Below are 21,204 nucleotides of genomic sequence, written 5' to 3'. Positions count from 1 at the left end.
TCCCACTGGATAAAAACTCAGCAGGATCCAAGGTTTTCTGCTTCCTTTGAGGATAGACAGACCTGCAGTCCTTTACCATAAACATAGTATCTATTTAGTAATTAGAATGCCAAGACCTAGATATTGACCCTACAATCTTCATCCAAAGTGAATAAGTGAAGATTACTTCAACTCTCTAATCTTCAAGTCAATCTTCATTTGCTTCCTCTTCCGGTTGAAAGAAATACTAGGAAGAGAGAGGGCAGGGTACAGTGTAAGATGTCATGTACATGTTATGTAAAATGCATACAGTGCCTGGGTTATAGAGTTTATCTGGGAGGTGATTCCAGGAAGCAGGGATGAGAGACTGGAGATAATGAGATAAAGAAGGAGAAACGCCAACGTAAGCAGGTGAAATTAAGGTCCCTGCTGTGGACAACAGGGATTTGATTCTTCTAAGAACTCTGAGAAGCATATGGAATGCTCCCAGAATTGTCTCCTGGAGGACTAAAGGTTAAGACATTTGTTCATCATTATTTCCAGTGGAACTGTCTGCCACCTCCAAGACCCAAGATCTCTATCCCAACAAAGTTAGGAACCAGGCCGCACAGCAAGAGGTGAGCAGCAGGCAAGTGAGCACTACTGCCTGAGCTCCACCTCCTGTAAGATCAGCGGCGGCATTAGACCTCATACAAATGGGAACCCTATTGTGAACTGCACACATGAGGGATCTAGGTTGCACACTCCTTACGATAATCTAATGCCCCCCAACCCCGTCCATGGAAAAATTGTCTTCCATGTAACTGGTCCCTGGTGCCATAAAATCTGGGGACCACTGCTCTATGGGATCAATTAATCCTACCACACAAGGCATCAGCCTAAAGCAGCCATCCTGATAGAAGTATGATATTGCTTAGTAAAGGCTCAGCTAAGGCAGAGGTTTTGGAATGACACCCTAAGAGTTTTGGGTGTTGTCCACCAGGATGTAGCTTATGTATGGAACCAGTGGCTGATATATGCTATTGTATCCTCAAGTGGCTGGAAACGAAGTGATGACAGTAGAATTAACCTGTTTCATCATCACTCCCACTTTCTGAATTTGTGCTTTCCATCCCTGTAACTTTTATTATTTATTTATTTATTGAGAGTCTTACTCTGTCACCCAGGCTTGAAGAATTGGAAATTTTGTTTATTTAATAAAATTTCTGTTAAAATAGTGGCAAATTTTGGTGCTTTCTTTGCTTTTTTTTTGTTTCCCTTCACAGAGTATTTAAAATACATCCAGAAAATCTTAGAAAAAGCAGATTAATGTTAATATGTATGAAATTTCTTTAATTTGTAAAATAGTTAAATTCTGGTACCTTGCAGGAACATGTATAGACAAGAGGTATGTAAGAATTTAGATGACATTGCAAAGCAGTGGGCAAAAAATGATGTTTTTGATAAATCATATCAAGACAAGTAGTTATATCTGAAAAAATATGAAAATTATATTTGTAATTCAAATATTACATCAAATAAATTAAAAATGGCTACTTACATTCTATCTTCACCTTCACATTGCTGGTAGACATTTGGTTGCTTCCCTCCACCTTTTAAAAAGTTATTATGATTGGCCGGGCGTGGTGGCTCACGCTTGTAATCCCAGCACTTTAGGAGGCTGAGGTGGGCAGGTCACTTGAGGTCAGGAGTTCCCAATATGGTGAAATCCCATCTCTACTAAAAATACACAGATTAGCCGGGCATGGTGGTGGGCACCTGTAATCCCAGCTTTTTGGGAGGCTGAGACAGGAGAATCGCTTGAACCCAGGAGGTGGAGGTTACAGTGAGCCGAGATTGCACCATTGCACTCCAGCCTGGGCATTGCAGCGAGACCCCATCTACAAAAAAAAAAAGAAAAAAAAAAGATTATGATTAGAATCATTACGAGGAATATTCTTGATATGTATCTTTTTGTACTGATTTAATTATTTCATTAAGATGTTCCTAGAAGCTGAGTTGCTGGAATAAAGGGCATGCAATCTTCAATTTTGGTACAGAATGTCTACTAGAAATGTCATAGGAATTATACTCCCACCCAACCTGTCTGGGAACAAATATTTTTTCCAAATTCATGCCAATACTTTATTATTCCGTTTAATCTTTGCCAAATTAGTCTGCCAAAAAAGTATGTAATCAAAAACTTTTTGGATTTCTTTGCTCTAGAGTATTATTGGCCATTACCTCATATATATAGTACGGCTCTTTTACAATTCTTCTATATTAATTGCCTTATTCATGTTCTTTTTTCATTTTTTAAACAAATTTGAATCCTCATCTTTACTAAGAGTTGTTAATAAATTGAGTCTATTTCCAGTCCTCATACGTATGAAACCACTTTATTTTCTCCATTTATTTCTTTTTAAATCTATTTTTTTCTGAAGCAAGATTTTTTCAATTTTTCATAGCCAAATTGATCAATAATTTTCTCTACAGTGTCACTTTTACATGGCAATGAAAATAAGATAGAAAACTGTTCCCAATTACAAAAGTAGCAAAACATTTGAGACTATCTAAACCTGAATGAATAGAAATATATTCCATCTTCTTGATGACTAGGAAACTTTGCTTTAATAAAATTTCAGTAAAAGAGCTTCCCTAGCAAGTAATGCAAAAATCACTTACTCTGAGAGTTTGCTTTTAACATTTCAAATTATATGTCAATGTGAAATATATTGATTATAATGTGTGAGATGGGAATTTAATCCTAGTTTTTTACTCCAAATGGTTAGTGAGTTGTACCACATCACTTTTTCAATAATCTATTTAACAATAAGCCTTTCTCAATGATTTGAAATGGCAGCTTTTCATATTATATTCTTGGAAATCATCTTTTGTTGGTGCTTAGTTAGCTATTGCTGTGTAACAAACCACCCAAAACTTAGAGGCTTAAAATAACAAAATTTATTATTTCTTGTAGTCTGTATGTTTACTGGGATCAGCTATATGATTTCGTCTGGAGCTGAAGTCATGCAGGAACTTCACTGGCCTGGAGTGTTCACTCATATGTCTGATGTCTCTAGGCAAGGATGACTGGAAGGCTGGGATAGCTGCATTGCTAGGAAAGATGGGCCTCTCTTTTTCCATGTGGTCTCAGGGCCTCTCACTTCTTACTTCTCTTGGTTTCTCCACTTGGTCTAACAGGTTAGCTGCATGTCTTACATAGTGTCTAAGGACTCTTCAAAGGGCAAAGGTGAAGCTCCCAGGACTTTGTATGGCTTATTTTCTGGAACTGGCACAGTGTCACTTCTGACGCATTCTTTTGGTTAAAGAGAGTCACAGAGTCAGTCAAAGTCAATGTGGGAGGGAAATATACAAGCCTGGAATACTGGGAAGTTTAGTTCATCGGGGGCCATCTTTGAAGACTAGTTACCACCAGTCGCTAATTGTTCTTTTCTGGAATTGAATAATAATACATCATAACTTTGTCAGAAACTTTCATGCCTTCCAATGAGTAAAGTTTTATAAAGTTCTATTTATTCAATATGTATACAATTTATATACAGTCATGCATAAGAATGTTCCAGTCAATGATGTACTGCATATATAACTGTGGTCTCATAAGATTATAATACTGTACGTTTACTGTACCTTCTCTATGTTTAGATATGTTTACATACACAAATACCATTGTGTTACCATTGCATATGGTATTCAGGACAGTGACATGCCACACAGGTCTGTAGCCTAGGAGAAACAGACTATACCATACAGCCTAGGTGTGTAGTAGACTATATCGTCTAGATTTGTGTAAGAACCTTCCATGATGTTCACACAAAGACGAGATTGCCTAAAGACACATTTCTCAGAGTGTATCCCCATCGTTAAACCATGCATGATTGTATGTATTTTCCTTGTGGATGTAAAACTATTTTCTATATTACTCACAATGTATGTGAGATAATTCGTGGTATTAAAGTATATTAACTATATTGCTAATTTTAAAAATAACAAATTATTAGACCCATATGAGTTCCCCTTTGTAAAACTGTCAGAAGAATGTGCACCTAATGTTAAACTCGGGTATCTCTGGGAATTGGGGTTACGGCAAATAGATAATTTTCTTCAGAGATATTCTCATTTATCTTCAACCTTCACGTATTGAAAGCCAGCAATGATTTTGTATCCTGTTTGAGAGAAATTTTCTGCAGGTCGTTAGTATTATTCCTTTAATATTCTGCTGGAATATCTTTAGCAGTCATTTTCATTTCGCAGAATTTTCCTTTCTCATCTATAGACTTCGGTGAAACGGATATGAGACTTTACTTTTCGTATTGATGATTCACAGCAGTCACCCAAGTTCTGTAGTTAAAGCAGAAGCTCCTCAAAGATCCCTCAGGGTAGGGCGGTGGCCGCGACGCCTTCTGGGGACTGTGGTCCCGAAAGCCGGCGCGGGCCCCGGGAAAGCCCCGGGAAAGGCGGCCCGGGGGCCTTTCTGCGCATGTGCTGTTCCTGTTTTTTACCTGGACGCCCTTCCGGTTCGCCAGGCTCTTCCGGGTGAGGGTCCTGCAGCGCGTGAATCTCTGGTCCCGCCGAGACTTGGACCTGGTGCGAAGTGGAAGCGAAGCGGGTGCACCCACAACCTATAAGAAGGGCTGGCGGCGAGCTCCGAGCACTCGGGCGTCGGAGGGAACGGTGGGGCCGGGCGGAGCTGGCCTCGGGTCTGCGGAGGGTGGACGCGCGCTCTCCCTGTCTTTGGAGGGAGGGTTTCCTGTGGTCGGGAGGCGAGGCAGCCAGGGCAGGATTGGGCTCCTGACCTGCAGGCCACGGGGCGGGCTCTCTCTAGGGCCCTGATTTGCCCGAAGAAGGCGCTTGGTGAAGGTGAAAGGTTTACGCATCCAAGTAGCTAGAGCCTCTTTCCAGAACTTCTGCTGATGCACTTAGTCCTGCAGCCATTGATTACTATAGCTCAGCAAAGTTCAGTTCAACTTTCGGAAGAAGGATGTGAGCTGGAATGGGCAGGGTCCAGATTTGACAGGAAAAGACACTTCACTGGAGGTATCTGCGAGAGTCCTGGGTTGGAGGGAAGGCGTACTGGTTATAAATAAGGAAATGATCTCTTCATCACTTCCTAAACACATAACATGTCATTCCCTACCATCTCCACCCTCTGTTTATTCTGAGCTGCACCAACCATGTTCATCACCTCACCTGGGATTTACTGAGTTTACCCCTTACAGAGCTACACAATAGGGGTAAAGGAAACACTAAAAACCAATTTATCTTATATTAAAATTACGACTTAGTAAATATTTTTTTCAGTAATGCAGTTTGCTAGTGACAGAGCCAATAACTGAATTCTGGTCCTTTGAGTACCAGGTCAGGGCTTTTGTCATCTACCACATTTAAGTTACCTACCACAAGAAGTTTCTTAGTAAAAGGTCCTCTTGTGAAACTGCAGCTAAGGGAGACAAAACTGTCAAAAAGACAAACACCTTAAAGCACTTTCATTCATTCTCTCTGGATTCTGTCATCTCAAGTGGCTAAACACATTAGTAGGAAAACAGGTAAGTGACATAATATCATTTTCCTATTCCAAGAAATCTTTTAATCCTAGAGTCCATTTTAATGCCAAAATAGTGTTCCAGGCTTTGTATATACTAACTTTCATTGACCTAGTCTCCTATTAATTGGACTCAGACGTTTTCAGTTTTTTTCAAAGGAGACATAAATTGACAGTAATTCAGTAGAAAACATTTGTTGACACTCAATCAGTAAGAAAAGCTCTATGAGACCATTCTAGAACTATAAATGGACAAGTGAACGTTTCCTCAAGCTGTTGCTTCCTGAACCAGAGTGGTCAAAGGGCCATGTTTTTAAATGGGTGTGTGGCTGTCTTTGTAGGTAATTGTAGAGCTGCTGTGTGAGCCAAATCGCTCATGATTCCATTCCCCATTCTTCCTTACCCAGCTCTGCTTTCAACACTCTTGGCCCTTTCTCAAGAGAACCTGAAAATGAAAAAATTTCAGGTAAGTTGCACAGGGATTTACTTCTCACATTATACAGTGAATTTCAAGAAGTTTAGTTTGCAGATGAAACTGAAATGTATAAAATTCAGCATCAGAGAAGAGTATTTGATCAGTACTGGAAGAGTGGACATAGATATACAGAAATCATATATTCCTATAGAGTTACTCAAGTGGTTCCAGAAAGGCCCAGACAATATGAGATAGCCCTTACGCTGGATTTTTGTGTGGTTTTCCCATCATTTATATCTAAAAATTTTCTTGGATGATCTTTGAGTAAGTGAAGTAGAGGCAGCTCTGCCAAAAACAGCTGAGAAAGAAATGCTATGGGTTTCCTGTGACTTCTGTACCCAGGCAGAGCACAGTAATTACAGGGAACCACTCCAGTGTCATCCGAACAGGCAGCATTCTGATGGTTCTCTGTGATGTCTATGATCCAGTGATAAGACCTAGAATAAATGGATAAAACCTATAACAAATAGAATAATGTTCCTCAAATAATGCCCCGTAACTTTATTTCAGCTATACTTGTTACAAGTTCTAGAGGGAAAAATTCAATATTATATTCTGTAGGTAAAACTTCTTCACGTGCCTGTTTCATTTCAACCCACTTGATACAGTCTGGTGTCTGCCCCCCCCACTCTGATGGATCTGTTCTGGAAAAATTTAGCGGTAACCTAAATATTTTCAAACCCAATGAGTATTTTTCAGTTCATACTTTACCAAACTCTTTGTTGCATTTGACAGTATGACTGCCCCCTCCCTAATAGGCACCTCTGATAATGTCTGTGGTATCACTCACATGATTCTCTTTGTAGCTCTGTAATCATGTCTTTTTTTTTTTTTTTTAATTGAGATGAGGTCTCACTGTGTTGCCCAGGCTGGTCTCGAACTCCTGGATTCAAGTGATCCTCCCACCTTGGCCTCCCAAAGTGCTGTGATTACAGGTGTGAGCTGCCACACCCAGCCTGTAATCATGTCTTCTTTATATCTTTTATACAATCTTCTGTTTTGTTTCATGAACATTGCTATTCCATTGTTAGCCCATTATTCTTTCTGATTTTTTTTCATACCGTTTGTGGTTTTAACTTGTGAGTCTTTATGCTCTGAGATATTTCTGCCTCTGAGAACTTCAGCTTGAAATTCTTGCTGAACAAAAGGATGTCCAGAAGGCATATGGAGTCCTCATATCCAACATGGAAATAATATTTACAACTTGCTCAATGTGCTGCTGCTGCTGCTTTTTTCCCTATCCCTATCAGTGCTGCTTCCATCTGACCAGTGAGGCAAGCCAGAAAATGAAGTCCATCTTTTTTTTCTTTTTGAAATGGGCTCTCGCTCTATCACCCAGGCTGGAGTGCAGTGGCACGATCTCGGCTCACTGCAAACTCTGCCTCCCGAGTTCACACCATTCTCCTGCCTCAGCCTCCCAAGTAGCTGGGACTACAAGCACCCGCCACCACGCCTGGCTAATTTTTTGTATTTTTTAGTAGAGATGGGGTTTCGCTGTGTTAGCCAGGATGGTCTCAATCTCCTGACCTCGTGATCCTCCTGCCTCGGCCTCACAAAGGGCTGGGATTACAGACGTGAGCCACCGCGCCCGGCCTGAAGTCCATCTTAATTCTCCTTTTCCTCACGTCTTGCTATACCTGTTTGTCGAGCTTGCTAATGTTGTCGCATAAACATTTCTTGAATTTGTCCTTTCACTTCCATCTCCTCTTCTCCTGCCTCAGTTTCTCGTGGGTTGTCATAATATTAATAGCTTTCTTAGCAGTCTGCTTGGCCCCTTCCTCTTCCCACCTTAAGGCTGTTCTTCACACTGACCAATTCCTCCAAAATGCCAACATGATCATGTCTTAATACAGAAATGACTTAAGAGGTTCTATGCCACTTACAGAATACAAGTTCAGCATCCTTGGTATGACCTGTAAGGCTATTTATGTCATGACTATTTCCTGCCTGTTCTTAGTTCCTACCACTCTGGACCTTTCATTCAACAACTGTATATTGATCAAACAATTGTGTGTCATATGCTATGCTAGATGGTCTACATTCAGCTTGAATGAAGGAGATACTGTCTCTGTCCTCATGGAGCTCACGTGCTAGTGAAAGAGAAAGATATTACACAAGCAGTTCAAACTGTGCTGAGGTGGTTCTCAACTCTGCCAGACCCACATCTATTTACAGAACATACTTTCTTATGAGCTATATTGGGATGCAAACCTTCCATATTCAGCCATCTCCTTTATCTCTCTTAGTTAATGCCACCCACCCACACTAGGCTGCCTCCTCTTTTAGACTTGGATGAAACCACACACCATAAGGTGTGATACCAGCTTCCTGAGGGGCCAGATGGTGGAGACAGATGATGCAACCTGGAAGTGTGGGCAAGTTAACTCACCGTGGGTGAACCTTGAATGAAGGGAAATTGAAAATGAGAAGGAGGTGGGCAGATGAATTCCCCATCCTTTCTCTATTCTGTGCACTATTTCAAGGTTAGTTTCTCCTGGTGGTGCTCCCAGAGATGTCCCATGTGCTGACCCACGTGCTCACCCCATGCTCCTGCTGAGGAAACTTGCCCCGCTTTGGGGCTTGTAGTGAGGTGGTGGGCAGCATGCTAATGCCTCTCATATCTCATTGTTTACATCCTTTCTTTCCTCCTTTCCTTACTTCCCTTACCATCACTACCCCGGCTTGGAGTTCCCAGATGAAATGATGCAGACTGAGTCCTTGCCTTAGGATCTGTTTTCTAGAAATCCCAACTAAAAGCCATCCTCCCTTTATCCTCTTTTGGAGATCATAGATAGTATAACCTACTTGTGTAATTTTTTTAAAAATCAATAGAACTGAATATAGAGGAAAAATAAAAACAAAGTAATTAAAAATGATACGTATCTTAATATAGACTTGCCCAGATAAAACTATAGTAAAAGTCAGAAGAGGAGTCTGATGTTTATACAGATTACTTTTAGGTTAAATTTCTGTGAATATGATAATTACAAGTTCTCACTGATTTGGGACTGATGTGTTGTGGTTTGAATACTGTACATAACATTGCCATTTGTGATATTTTTCAAGAGTGAAAATCCCTGAAGTTCAAGTTCAAATAAAATACAAATTGTGCTTCACGTATCCACTATTACATTGAAGAAAATTTAATATACATAAAAAATATAAAAATACTATGTGTTCAAGTGCCAAATGGAATAAGGTTCTAGGCTCAGATCATTATAAACAGGATTTTTCGTTTATATGAATATTTAAGATTAGAAAGTTATACAGGACTTGGGGCATTTCTTTCCTGTAGGAGAAGGTCCTACATGTTGCAGTGTCTCTACCATCCTTCCTTCCCTCTCCCTCCACCAAATGCCAACAGCGTCCCACAGAACCCTGACAGCCAAAAATGTCTCTGCAGATGTACCACATGCCCCTGGTGGAAGGGACCACCCACACTGAGCCCCTCTGAAGAACGATGGTGGTCTGCATTTAGTCTCCTGAACATGCCCCAAATTTTACACTCTTGCTTTTAACCGTGTTTCTACTGTTTGCTCCTTGACCTTCTACCCGTTTTCTGTCTACACTGTGACCATAGCCGGGAGCCAGCTCATCATAGGACCCATTCCTGTCCCCATATTCTTTGTCCACAGACTATGTGTTTACAGAGCAATGCTGGCCCTCTTCATCTCTGCATTACATGTAGGGTCTGGTCATTATCTGTCTACCTCACAAGTAAGACTATTAGCCTTTAAAGGGGTAGGCACATGTCCTCAGTAGCCATATCCCTGCTCATAGTAGTGCTCATCATTTCTTTTTTTGGGTAATCTTGTTTTGTGTGAAATGGTGAACTCTCCTCTGCTCTGAATGGATCATCATTCTACTTACAGCATTGCTTGCAGAGTGGACCTGAGTCACTGGGAGAATCAAGTTTCTTTTTCTTTTGTCATAAGCACCTTTCAGTTTCTCACAAAGTGAACGCATTCACTGTTCTTATTTTGGACTTTCTGCTGTGAAGTGCACTGGGTCTGCCTGAGCAAGTACAGAACTTTCTAATGAGGGCTCTTCCCTGGCACTCTTTCTCCCTGGCGTTTTGTTTCTAATATTTTTGCCAGTCATTCTTTCTAGTCATTAAGACCTTATATGTCTATTGTTGTGCCTATAATTATGAGATACTCTTTATCTTCAGGAAGCTTATAGGTCCTTTAGAGGAAGTAATTCATGGAGGGAATAAAATGGATAATGTAACTACTTCTAGTTTAAGAGACAGTTAAGTGGTGATATCGGGAAGGGCCTCATTAAATTACCTAATAAAATTTGTCAGTAGAAAGATGTATAGCAGATCAAAGAAAAGAAAGACGGGTGACCTAGGATGGTCATGTGGGTGAGGTGAGACATACAGCAGGCCAAAGCCCAGGTGTCTGCAGATGTGGAGGCAGCACACCTATTTTTTACTGCTTTATTTTTAAATACGAAGAATGAGAAAAATCATACACAAAATACCTGTGTTTCCTTCACCTCGCTTTCCCTGATCTTTCAAAACTATATTATAGTGATCAGAACCGGGAAATTCACATGAATACAGTACTATTATCTATCTTATTCAAATTCTGCTCATTATTTTCCATAATATCCTTTTTCAGTTCAAGGATCCAACCTAGGAACCCAGGTTGTGTTAAATGTCCTGTCTCCTTAGCCTCTTGCAACCCATGATGGTTCTTCTTTGTCACTTACAACCTTGACACTTTGCTGGCTAGTTATTTTGCAGGGTTCATCCTAGCCTTTTCTTTCTTTCCTTTCCCCTTCCCCTTCCCTTTCTCTTGTTTTTCCTTTGTTTTCTTTTCCTTTTCTTTCCTCCCTACCTTCATTTCTCCTTTCTTTTCCTTTCCTCTCTCTTTTCTTTCTTTCCTTTTTACTTACTTAAACTTATTTAACTTAATTTTTGAAACTGGGTTTTGCTCTGTCACCCAGGCTGGAGTGCGGTGGTGCAATCATAGCTTACTAAAGCCTTGACCTCCTCAGTTCAAGCAATCCTCCTGCCTTAGCCTCCCAAGTAGCTGGGACTACAGGCATGTGCCACCACTCCTGGCAAAAAAAAATTTTTTTTTGAGAGATGGGGTGTCACTGTGTTGCCTAGGCTGGTCTTGAACTCCTGAGTTCAAGCGATCCTCCCGCCTCAGCCTCCCAAAGTGCTATGATTACAGGCATGAGGCACTACACCTGGCCTACCATAGTTCTAAGAATCAAAACCGTATAGAAAGATATTTTAGAGAAGTGTCACTCCTTCTCATCTCTTCTACTCTGTTCCCATCCGTCCATTCTTTCTGTCTCCACCTCTCCCCTGAATGTAACCAGTTTCATGAGTTTCTGGTGTATCCTTTCCATTTTTTTTTTTGCACATGTAGTGGTTACATGTGGTGGGTTTTTTTGTTTTTTCGAGATGAGGTCTTGCTCTGTCACCCAGGCTGCTGGAGTACAGTGGCACAATCTGAGCTCACTGCAACCTCTGACTCCCAGACTCAAGTGATCCTCTTGCCTCAGCCACCCGAGTAGCACATGCCACCATGCCTGGCTAATTTTTTTTTATTTTTTGTAGAGATGGGGTTTCGCCGTGTTGCCCAGACTGATCTTGAACTTCTGAGCTCCAGCGATCCGCCTACCTCAACCTCAAAGAGTGCTGGGATTATAGGTGTGAGCCACCACACCTGGCCATGTGTGTTTTCTTACATCTCCTTTCTTATATAAAAGGTAATACATTATAGATATTTTTTAATACTTTGCTTTTTTCACTTCATATCAGTTCATGGAGACCTTCCTCATTATTTATGCTTCCAAATATTGCTTCTGATCACTGTGGTATCTCTCCTGTGAGCTCCAGAACCATATATCAAACTACCAGCTAGATATCTGTACTTCTTTACTCAACAGACACTTCAAGCACAGCATGGTAAAGATCAGTGCCTTCGTTTCCTATGCTCGATTCTCTTTTTTGTTTTGTTTTCCTAATCTCCACATATACTACTAGTGTCAGCCCAGCTGATCATGTGAAATCATCTGCACATCTACTGCGCATCAAGTAGTGGTCAACTCTCCTTGCCTCCCATTATGCAGGACTGATTTTCTCCTTCCCATTTCCCAGGAACTACCTGTGCTCATGTCCTGTAGTAGTGTCTTAGTTTTCTTCCCCTCTGATTTGACCTTTAAGCCAGTTTCCATTTTTCTAGAGTAGGGGACAGCAAATGTTTTCTTTAGAGGACAAAGTCAAAATTTTTGGCTTTGCCAGCCCTGTGGTCTCTGTTGGATTTCCTTGGCATAGCTGTTGTGACATGAAAGCAGTCATAGACTCTGTGTAACAAATGAGCATGACCACATTTGGCTCCCAGTGGCCTAGATTTTGCCCATGGACTGTAGTTTGCCAATCCCTATGCTCTAGAGCGTTGTTTCAAAATACACATTTGGTCACAAATCTCCAGTCCTTGCTTACAAATAACTCTTTATGGATTTCCATTATTTACAACAGTGGTCTCCAAAGTGGAGGATAGGGAGCACCCCAGCAATTCACTGGACTTCTATTCTTGTTAGTATTTCATCCAAAAAAATGAAAAAATAATTAAGCTTTATTGATATTAATGTATAGCTGGAACTAACTTGGAAATATACAATTCCTAAGTAAATGTACGTTAGCATATATGCAAGAATGTTTTGCTGATGTGCTGTACTATGTAAATGTCAAGACTACTAATTAGAGAAAAGAGTTCCTCTATTCTCTGATCTCTGTCCCGCTCCCCACTAACCTTTCCTGTGGAGAGATTGTAGTTCTCGAACTCCCCATGTGTGTTTTGTGTCTGTGTATATTCTTAATGGCTACAGTCCTATAAAATGTACTGTTTATATTTCAGGACTAAAACTATTATGCCCTCAAAGAAGGGGTAACAAAAATGGAGCAAGCTTTCCTCTTTTGTGATCACCCTCCATCTTGTGTGTATGTCCAGCATTGCTCTTTAAAGATGTACATTTCTATTTTTGTCACCCTGTCAGAATGTATGCTCCTAGAGAGCAAGATTAGTATTGTATGTGATTAGTAATCCAGGCAATTGGAATAGCTCCAGGACATGGTATAAGCTCAGCATATTTTTAAAATTCATTTTAAAAATGAACACAGTGACAGATTTTTAATTTTCTGCCCTCCCACAATTATATCTCTTTATAGCTTTCCATTAGCTATGACAGTGGTCTGCTTATAGTTTATGTTACCATACATTTGATGTCACTCAATTCTGGTCACCCAAGATTAAACATTTTCTTTCAGAGACCAGTTTCATTCCAGGACCTGACTGTGAACTTCACCCAAGAGGAATGGCAGCAACTGGACCCTGCTCAGAGGCTCCTGTACAGGGATGTGATGCTGGAGAACTACAGTAACTTGGTCTCCGTGGGTAAGGATGATTTCCCTGTACAACTCCCAAGAGCATACATTTCTTCTGTGTTACAAAAACATGTTGATTTCTAGAATTTAATTATTTAGCCTTGAGCATCAGGGGAGCAAGATGATTAAACCCTTTTAGACAGTAGAAGTTTGTGTATGTATTCACTGCCCTTCCCCTACCCTTCACCAAAATGTTCTAGCTTTACTGAGCTATTGCTGGGCATCTTCATTGCACAGCTTCTGAAGCTGTACTTTCTTCATTCTTCAGAGTCCCTGATGTCCAAAGATCTTGGTCCAAGTTCTGTAATTTCCCATTAACAGGGTATCATGTTAGCAAACCAGATGTGATTTTCAAATTGGAGCAAGGAGAAGCGCCGTGGATAGTGGAGGAATTCTCAAATCAGAACTACCCAGGTAAGTAAATGATAACTGAGCAGGTGGAACCAATGGAAATGAGAGTTCCATGGTGGTCGGTGGTAATAGTTGGCATCATAATGTTTTTCATGAATTTCTTTTTGTTGGCCTCAGACCTTTAGAAGTGATTGAGGTTGATTAACTGTCATGCTATGGACATCTGAAACATTCTTCCCAAATAAATAATTGAAATTTATAAAGATTTTTGCCATTAAGTTACCTATCCCCAAAATTCAAGTTCTTCTTTTATCACACCTTAAACTTTATTTCTGTAGCATTCTCTGTTGCCTCCCTTGCCCCACCCACCATTGTCATAGGCTTGGTTTATATTTCAGACATTCAGAGATCTGTCATGATCTTTTTAATTGTCTTCCATTTTTCTCTATATCACTTAACAGAAATAACATGGTTTCCCTTTCCATTCTAAGCTTCACCAGGATCCAGAGTAGGGTGAGGCAAACAAGGTGCCTGGCATGCAAAATTTAGGAAGACACTCAACTCTCAGGATTGTGCAGGTACCCTGGGTATCCTGGGTGCCTTCCTCTAGTCCCAGCTCTGCTCAGCCCACAATCTTACTTCCCTTTGCATTGTACAAATTTGGGAGTTCCATGTCACTGCGAAAATTTCAGAGTTACCCCTTTCTTCTCATGTGTTTTGATAATAACTGACCATCTTTCTGATATCTGTTTTACCTGGTCTCACTGTATGACTATCTTTCTCTAAGTGCTTACTTGACTCTTGTCTGTTTTATTCAACACTCCATCAGCCACACTTCCAGCATACTTTGTGTACTATTCCTTGTGACTATTTACTTTTTCCACTCAATGTTTAGCAGTATTTGTAAAGTGTCAAAGGTACTTGTATTCTTTGCTAGTTTCCTCTTCCTTTCCCCCTGTTAAATAGTGGCTGGTATGAATGGATTTGCTTTTTTGTATTTTTTGTTTCTGTTTTTCTTCAAATCAGCCAAGTAAGAGATATTTGCAGTTGAAATTTGTTTAATCTTGGAAGGCTGGGCCTGAAGTCTAACCCCTAAAACAATGCATTTCTAAGGAATTCTCATTTCATAGCAAATATATAAAGACTCACCAATTACTGTTAATTGTGTTCCTTTTTCTAGAAGTTGATGATGCCTTAGAGAAGAACAAGGAAATCCAAGATAAACATTTGACACAAACTGTATTCTTCAGCAACAAAACACTGATTACAGAAAGAGAGAATGTATTTGGGAAAACACTTAATCTGGACATGAATAGTGTTCCCTCGAGAAAAATGCCCTATAAATGTAATCCAGGAGGAAACAGTTTGAAAACTAATTCAGAAGTAATTGTTGCAAAGAAAAGCAAAGAAAACAGAAAGATTCCTGATGAATACAGTGGATTTGGGACGCATGAAAAAAGTCATTCGGGAATGAAAAAATACAGATGCAATCCAATGAGGAAAGCCAGCAATCAAAACGAAAATCTTATTCTGCACCAGAACATTCAGATTTTGAAACAACCTTTTGACTATAATAAATGTAGGAAAACCTTCTTCAAGAGGGCAATTCTCGTTACACAAAAGGGGAGACAGACTGAAAGGAAACCAAATGAATGTAATGAATGTAGGAAAACCTTTTCTAAGAGATCTACCCTCGTTGTACATCAGAGAATTCATACAGGGGAGAAACCATATGTTTGTAATGATTGTAGGAAAACTTTTCGTGTGAAGACAAGCCTCACTCGACACCAAAGAATTCATACTGGAGAGAGACCCTATGAATGCAGTGAATGCGGGAAAACCTTCATTGACAAATCTGCCCTCATTGTACACCAGAAAATTCATGGAGGAGAGAAATCCTATGAGTGTAATGAATGTGGAAAGACCTTTTTTCGGAAGTCAGCCCTGGCTGAACACTTCAGGTCACACACAGGGGAGAAGCCTTATGAATGCAAGGAATGTGGAAATGCCTTCAGCAAGAAATCGTATCTTGTTGTACATCAAAGAACTCACAGAGGAGAGAAGCCAAATGAATGTAAGGAATGTGGGAAAACCTTCTTCTGTCAGTCGGCCCTTACTGCGCATCAGAGAATTCACACAGGGGAAAAACCCTATGAATGTAGTGAATGTGAGAAAACCTTCTTTTGTCAATCTGCCCTCAATGTGCATCGAAGAAGTCATACAGGAGAGAAGCCCTATGAATGCAGTCAATGTGGAAAATTTTTATGTACAAAATCAGCCCTCATTGCACATCAGATAACTCATAGAGGAAAGAAGTCTTATGAATGTAATGAATGTGGGAAATTTTTCTGCCATAAGTCAACACTCACTATACATCAGAGAACACACACGGGAGAGAAACATGATGTGTTTAATAAATGTGGTAGAATATCCGTCATGAAGTCAAACTGCAGTCAGTGTAAGAGAATGAACACAAAGGAGAATCTTTATGAGTGTAGTGAACATGGGCATGCCATCAGCAAAAACTCACACCTCGTTGTACATCAGAGAACTATATGGGAGAGACCATATGAATGCAATGAATGTGGGAGAACCTACTGTAGGAAGTCAGCCCTGACTCACCATCAGAGAACACACACAGGAGAGAGACCCTATGAGTGTAATGAATGTGGGAAAACCTTCTGTCAGAAGTTCTCCTTTGTTGAACATCAGCGAACTCACACTGGGGAGAAACCATATGAATGTAATGAATGTGGGAAATCCTTCTGCCATAAGTCAGCCTTCAGAGTCCATAGAAGAATTCACACAGGAGAGAAACCATATGAATGTAACCAATGTGGGAAAACCTACCGTCGCCTGTGGACTCTCACTGAACATCAGAAAATACACACAGGAGAGAAACCTTATGAATGTAACAAATGTGAGAAAACATTTCGCCACAAATCAAACTTTCTTTTACATCAGAAATCCCACAAGGAATAAGTTCCAACAAAGTAATAAATTCCAACAAAGCAACAAATCAAATAACTTACACAATGCTAAACTGTGAGTATGTATAGAGGAGTAAAATCTTATAAATGTAATGAATATGGAAAATTTTTCTGCCATAAGTCAACCCTCAATGTAACATCAGAGAAGTCATGTAGGAAAGAAATAATTTGTTTAATAAATGTATTGTTCATTGTGAACTATGAAAATATTCAACAGCAATTCAAAGGTTCTGCCAAATATGCCTCCCTTTTAAAATAATGAAACAAACATTAAGTTAAATTGTTACTTGGTTCCTCCCCACAGTGTTACTTCATAGTGTATGTTATGAGGTTTGAGGATCTGACCTTCATTTCAAATCAGTACCATTGTTTGATAGTTGAGTAATTTACAGTTTCTCAATTTATGGTGTATTTTCAGATTTGGCAGATTTTTTGTTGTCTGCTAACTCCATAGTCTTCTAGTAGCAGACTATATACCTTTATCTGCAAAGGTGACAACTCAGGAGAACTAACCATTGTACTCTATGCACCCATGGTAACTATACCCCAGGTGGGCATTTTGTAAAGCTGAGCCAATGAAAGCCCTTCCTAAGACCTTTCTAATGGAAGATAGGCACAGGGATAAGTAGTTCATGATCCTGAAGCTTTCATCTAAGTCAAGAAGACGGCAATTGCAGTAGGAAAAACATGGGAAAATAAGCATTCTTGAACAACAAAGAGAATTCGGATGATGGTTGAATCCAAAAAGTGTTTATTTCTCTGGTATTAGTATTTCTAATATCCACTCAACCCCATCTACCAGTGGTTTGATTATGTCAATTAGTATGTTTTCAAAAATCTCTTGGATTTCCTAATCAACATGTTCATTAGAGGTATTCTTTAGAAGTCACTGATCAAATTCTGAGAACAAAAGGCCTCTGGAATGCTGATTAGGATTACACTATATGGATATATGTGATGAGGTAGGATTGCCACTTTTATGGGGTTATTGGGAAATGTTTACCTTTCAAGTCCTGATTTCCATGAGTGGGATTTTCCCTATACCCATTCCTAGCCTCTCTGCCACATTATGCATTCTGCCCCAGGGATGAGGAAGTGGGCTTATCTAGTTGGTAAGATAGTGATGGGTAACTGGGTTTGCTCAGCTGAACTCCTTCTTCATTGTGGGCTGACCTGCAAGTACAATTTCTTGTCACAGGTATTGCCTGTGATTGGTAAATTGGTCTAATTCTGTCATTCAGCTAATTGGCCCATTAGCTGAATGGTCACGTTAAGTTGCATCCTCCAACTCAATTTGATCAGTAATAAAAGTTTCATCCTGCCCCCTGTCTGCTACTTAATTTTTTATTGTTTAGATGTGGGGGAAAGCGTGCTATTTATTTGGGGCCCTTCAGAGAACCCAGTATGAACATGATTTATCTATTTATTCAGTTTGTATGTCCTTCAGGACAGATAAATGTATGTATACACATATATACATGTATTAATATATGTAAGTATATACATATGTTTAAATGTATGTGTATGTGTATACTGATCTTGCTCTTTTCCTGTGAAATGTATTAATAGTCACTTCAAAGATTTGGTTGCTATCGTGAAAGGAATTAAGTTACCTTTCACTTTGAAAGTAATAGAGTAAAGAAAAACAAAAATACCTATTTTTTGTGCCAAATTTGTCTAAATTTATCTTAATATTGGAACAATTTTTTCAAATCTTATGGAAAATGTAAATTCACAAGTCCAAGAAGTTTAATGAACCCCAAGCAGGATAAAAATGAAGAGCACAATGAGACACCAAATTTCAAGACATAAAGAAATCAAAACTAGTTTAATAAAGAATATCTTAAAAGTAGCCAGAGAACAAAGACATGATATAGAGGGTATATTCATCTCCTAGGGCTGTCCTAACACAGTACCTCAAACTGGATGTTCTAGAACAATAGATCTATCTCATAGTTCTGGAGGCCAGAAGTCAGGTTGGGGTGTTGGCAGGGCTATACTCTGTTCTGAAGGATCTGTTCCAGGCCTCTTCCCTAGCTTCTGATAATTCTGTAGCTTGTGGCAGCATAACTTCACATGGCATTTTAAGTCTGCATGTTTGTGTCCAAATTTCCCCTTTTTATAAGGATACCAGTCACTGGATTAAGGGCCTGCCCTACTCCAGTATGACTGCATCTTAAATAATTACATCTGCAACAATCCTGTTTCCAAATAAGGTCACATTCTGAGGTACTTGGGTATAGGACTTCAACACACATTTTGGGGAGACAATTCAACCCATAACAGGTTAATGTATTATTTATTGTTGTGTAACAAATTATCCCCAAAATTAGCAACTTAAAACAATAAACATTTACTATCTCATTGTTTTTGTGGTTTAGGAATTGTAGAGTAACTTGGCTAGGTGGTTCAGGCTCAAGGTCTTTGAGGTTGCTGTCAAGATGTTGACCAGGGATGCAGTCTTGTAAAGACTTGACGGGGCTGAAGGATCCACTTCTACCATGGCTCTCTCCCACAGCTATTAGCAGGAGACCTCAGTTCTTCATCACATGGACCTCTCCATAGGGTTTCTTGAGTTCCTCACAACGTGGCAGCTGGCATTCATTCCTCAGAATGAGTGATCCAAAGCCACAGTTTCCCTTATAACCTAGCTTTGGAAAACTATCACTTTCACTGTACTTAATTGGTCACACAGACCAACCTTGATATGGTGCGGAAGGGTATCACACAGGAGCCTGAGTACCAGGAGGTAGAGACCTCTGGAGCCATCTCACAGGCTAGCTACCAGAGGCAACCATCATAAGAATGGAGTGGTTTCAAGAAAGGTGAGAGGAGATGCGCTGAAAACAGTTAATACAAACAACCCTTTCAAGAAGTCGTACTAAAGGCAAGAGAAATGGCATTGTAGCTCGAGAGTAAAGTGTAGTCAAAGGAGGCTTCTTTCTAGAGATAGAGATAAATGCATGTTTATACACTTACGGGAAATGTTCCATAGAGGGGGAAATGTTGGAGTAAAGTTTTGCATAGGTGAGATGGGTCAGAATCTATGTGTAAGGGGGAAAGGTAGCCTTTTCAAGAGAATAGGTAATGGTCATGCCATGCCAGCTCACACATATGGGTTGATGTGACAGAAGTTTGTGAATTTATTTTGGAATTGTTTCTATTTTTCAATGAAATGGGGAATAAGATTATATGAGAGAATGAGAGAGTTTTATAAATTGGTATTATTGATATGACACATGTAGTTTCAGTTTTGCCAGATGATTTTATCTTCCCATTTGTCTTTCACTGCAGTGTTGCGGAGCATTTGTATTTTTGTTCTGTCAGTTACTAATATACTGATATCTTTATATAATGCCTTAATATCCCTGTTATTTGCAAGGAGTAAGGGGAAGATAGTATATTAGTTTCTTACTGTCAGTCAGTAATGAAATTAGTTGGTAATCTCTTCTTCCCTCTTCTCTTCCTGTTCACCTGGAATATAATTTAAAAGATAGCTTATTCTTTAAGATGGACATAACAGTGTCTGAATTATTATATGTTCACAGTTTGCCTATGGACTTTATGTATATTTGAAGATAAGTCTGACTGGTTAGAAAATCCCCAGCTAACTTTCTTTGCATATCCTAAAACACATTGTTCCATCATATCTAGACCAAGTGTTATTCTTCAGAAGCCTGATGCTCCTGGATACTCTGTCCTTCCAGAACCACTGTCTACCCCACTCCTCATGCTTGGGGCAGACCTCTGTGAACTGCATCAGCTGAGGTCTCTTGCCATCAGGTGTCTGGTTGAGACCTTATTTGTGGCCCTCTTCCGCTAGAGCTATTCCCAGATCCCAAAAGTCATTTCCTTCCTGCATCACTTAGAGTTCAGTCAGAGCAGCAGAGCCATATGTATGTTCTGTAGATGACAAATTTGTTATCAAGATTTGACTCCAGGCTATTACGGGAAGGCTGTTACGTGACTGTCCTCATGGCTGATGCTGGTACTTTAATTCTGCAGGCCAAGCAAGTAGTGAAAGTGAACACTAAGAGAATAAAGACAAGCTGGAACCCACAGACAAAGCTGTGGCAGTTTTTACTGTCTTCTACCTAAACAATGTGGGTGTCCTACAGAGGCTGGTGCCATTTGTGATGTTGCTAAGCACATACATAGCCCAGGAGCTGGAAGAGCTGGAGGAGATCCTGGGGAAAGGAGAGCAGCCACAGGCTTATCTACTGAGCCATGCCAACAAGAACCAGCAGGTAAGAAATGTGTCGGGGGCAGAAGCCTTGCTAAGCATAAAAGCAAGATGATTGCTCCTCTGCGACCACCCTCCAGATCTCACGCCAGAATGTCCTCTGTGACCCACCCTCACTGGAAACATACAGGGAAGGGAGTTCTAGGGAACATAGAATCAGCTAAGCCAAAGTGACACATTTCAAAGGCACCACACTCCTGCTTTCCCTTCAAGGCT

General features: G+C 40.1%; 1 protein-coding gene across 10 annotated transcripts; it reads left to right on the top strand.

Annotated features, from left to right (window-relative positions):
* The first annotated feature begins 4,451 nt into the window (after window positions 1-4,451).
* ZNF334 (zinc finger protein 334) lies at window positions 4,452-20,941 on the top strand. Of its 10 annotated transcripts, XR_010125151.1 has the most exons (7): window positions 4,509-4,653; window positions 5,929-5,987; window positions 11,575-11,726; window positions 13,288-13,414; window positions 13,726-13,818; window positions 14,936-16,800; window positions 20,751-20,941. XR_010125151.1 is itself a non-coding variant. In XM_054467782.2 (5 exons), the coding sequence occupies exons 2-5, from the start codon at window positions 5,973-5,975 to the stop codon at window positions 16,735-16,737; spliced, it is 2,037 nt and encodes a 678-aa protein (XP_054323757.1). In that variant the 5' UTR covers window positions 4,452-4,566; window positions 5,929-5,972; the 3' UTR covers window positions 16,738-18,067. The 10 variants fall into 10 exon arrangements, 3 of the variants coding, with proteins under 3 accessions (XP_054323757.1, XP_054323754.1, XP_063515171.1); XR_010125147.1 differs by lacking the exon at window positions 11,575-11,726; XR_010125146.1 differs by lacking the exon at window positions 11,575-11,726 and having other exon boundaries at window positions 4,509-5,016.
* Window positions 20,942-21,204: the final 263 nt, after the last annotated feature.

This window comes from Pongo pygmaeus, chromosome 21 (genome assembly GCF_028885625.2).
Source record: "Pongo pygmaeus isolate AG05252 chromosome 21, NHGRI_mPonPyg2-v2.0_pri, whole genome shotgun sequence".
NCBI classification, from domain to species: domain Eukaryota; kingdom Metazoa; phylum Chordata; class Mammalia; order Primates; family Hominidae; genus Pongo; species Pongo pygmaeus.
Note: the sequence above shows the minus strand (reverse complement) of the source record. Positions and strands in the feature narration are given on the sequence as shown.

Bases quoted from the DNA above. Each gene is read 5' to 3' on its own strand.
- ZNF334 (XM_054467779.2), top strand. From the start codon at position 4,893: ATGCACTTAGTCCTGCAGCCATTGATTACTATAGCTCAGCAAAGTTCA. The intron at 5,017-5,928 runs GTATCTGCGAGA...TTCCTTACCCAG, and splicing joins GAAAAGACACTTCACTGGAG to CTCTGCTTTCAACACTCTTG. The intron at 13,415-13,725 runs GTAAGGATGATT...TCCCATTAACAG, and splicing joins CAGTAACTTGGTCTCCGTGG to GGTATCATGTTAGCAAACCA.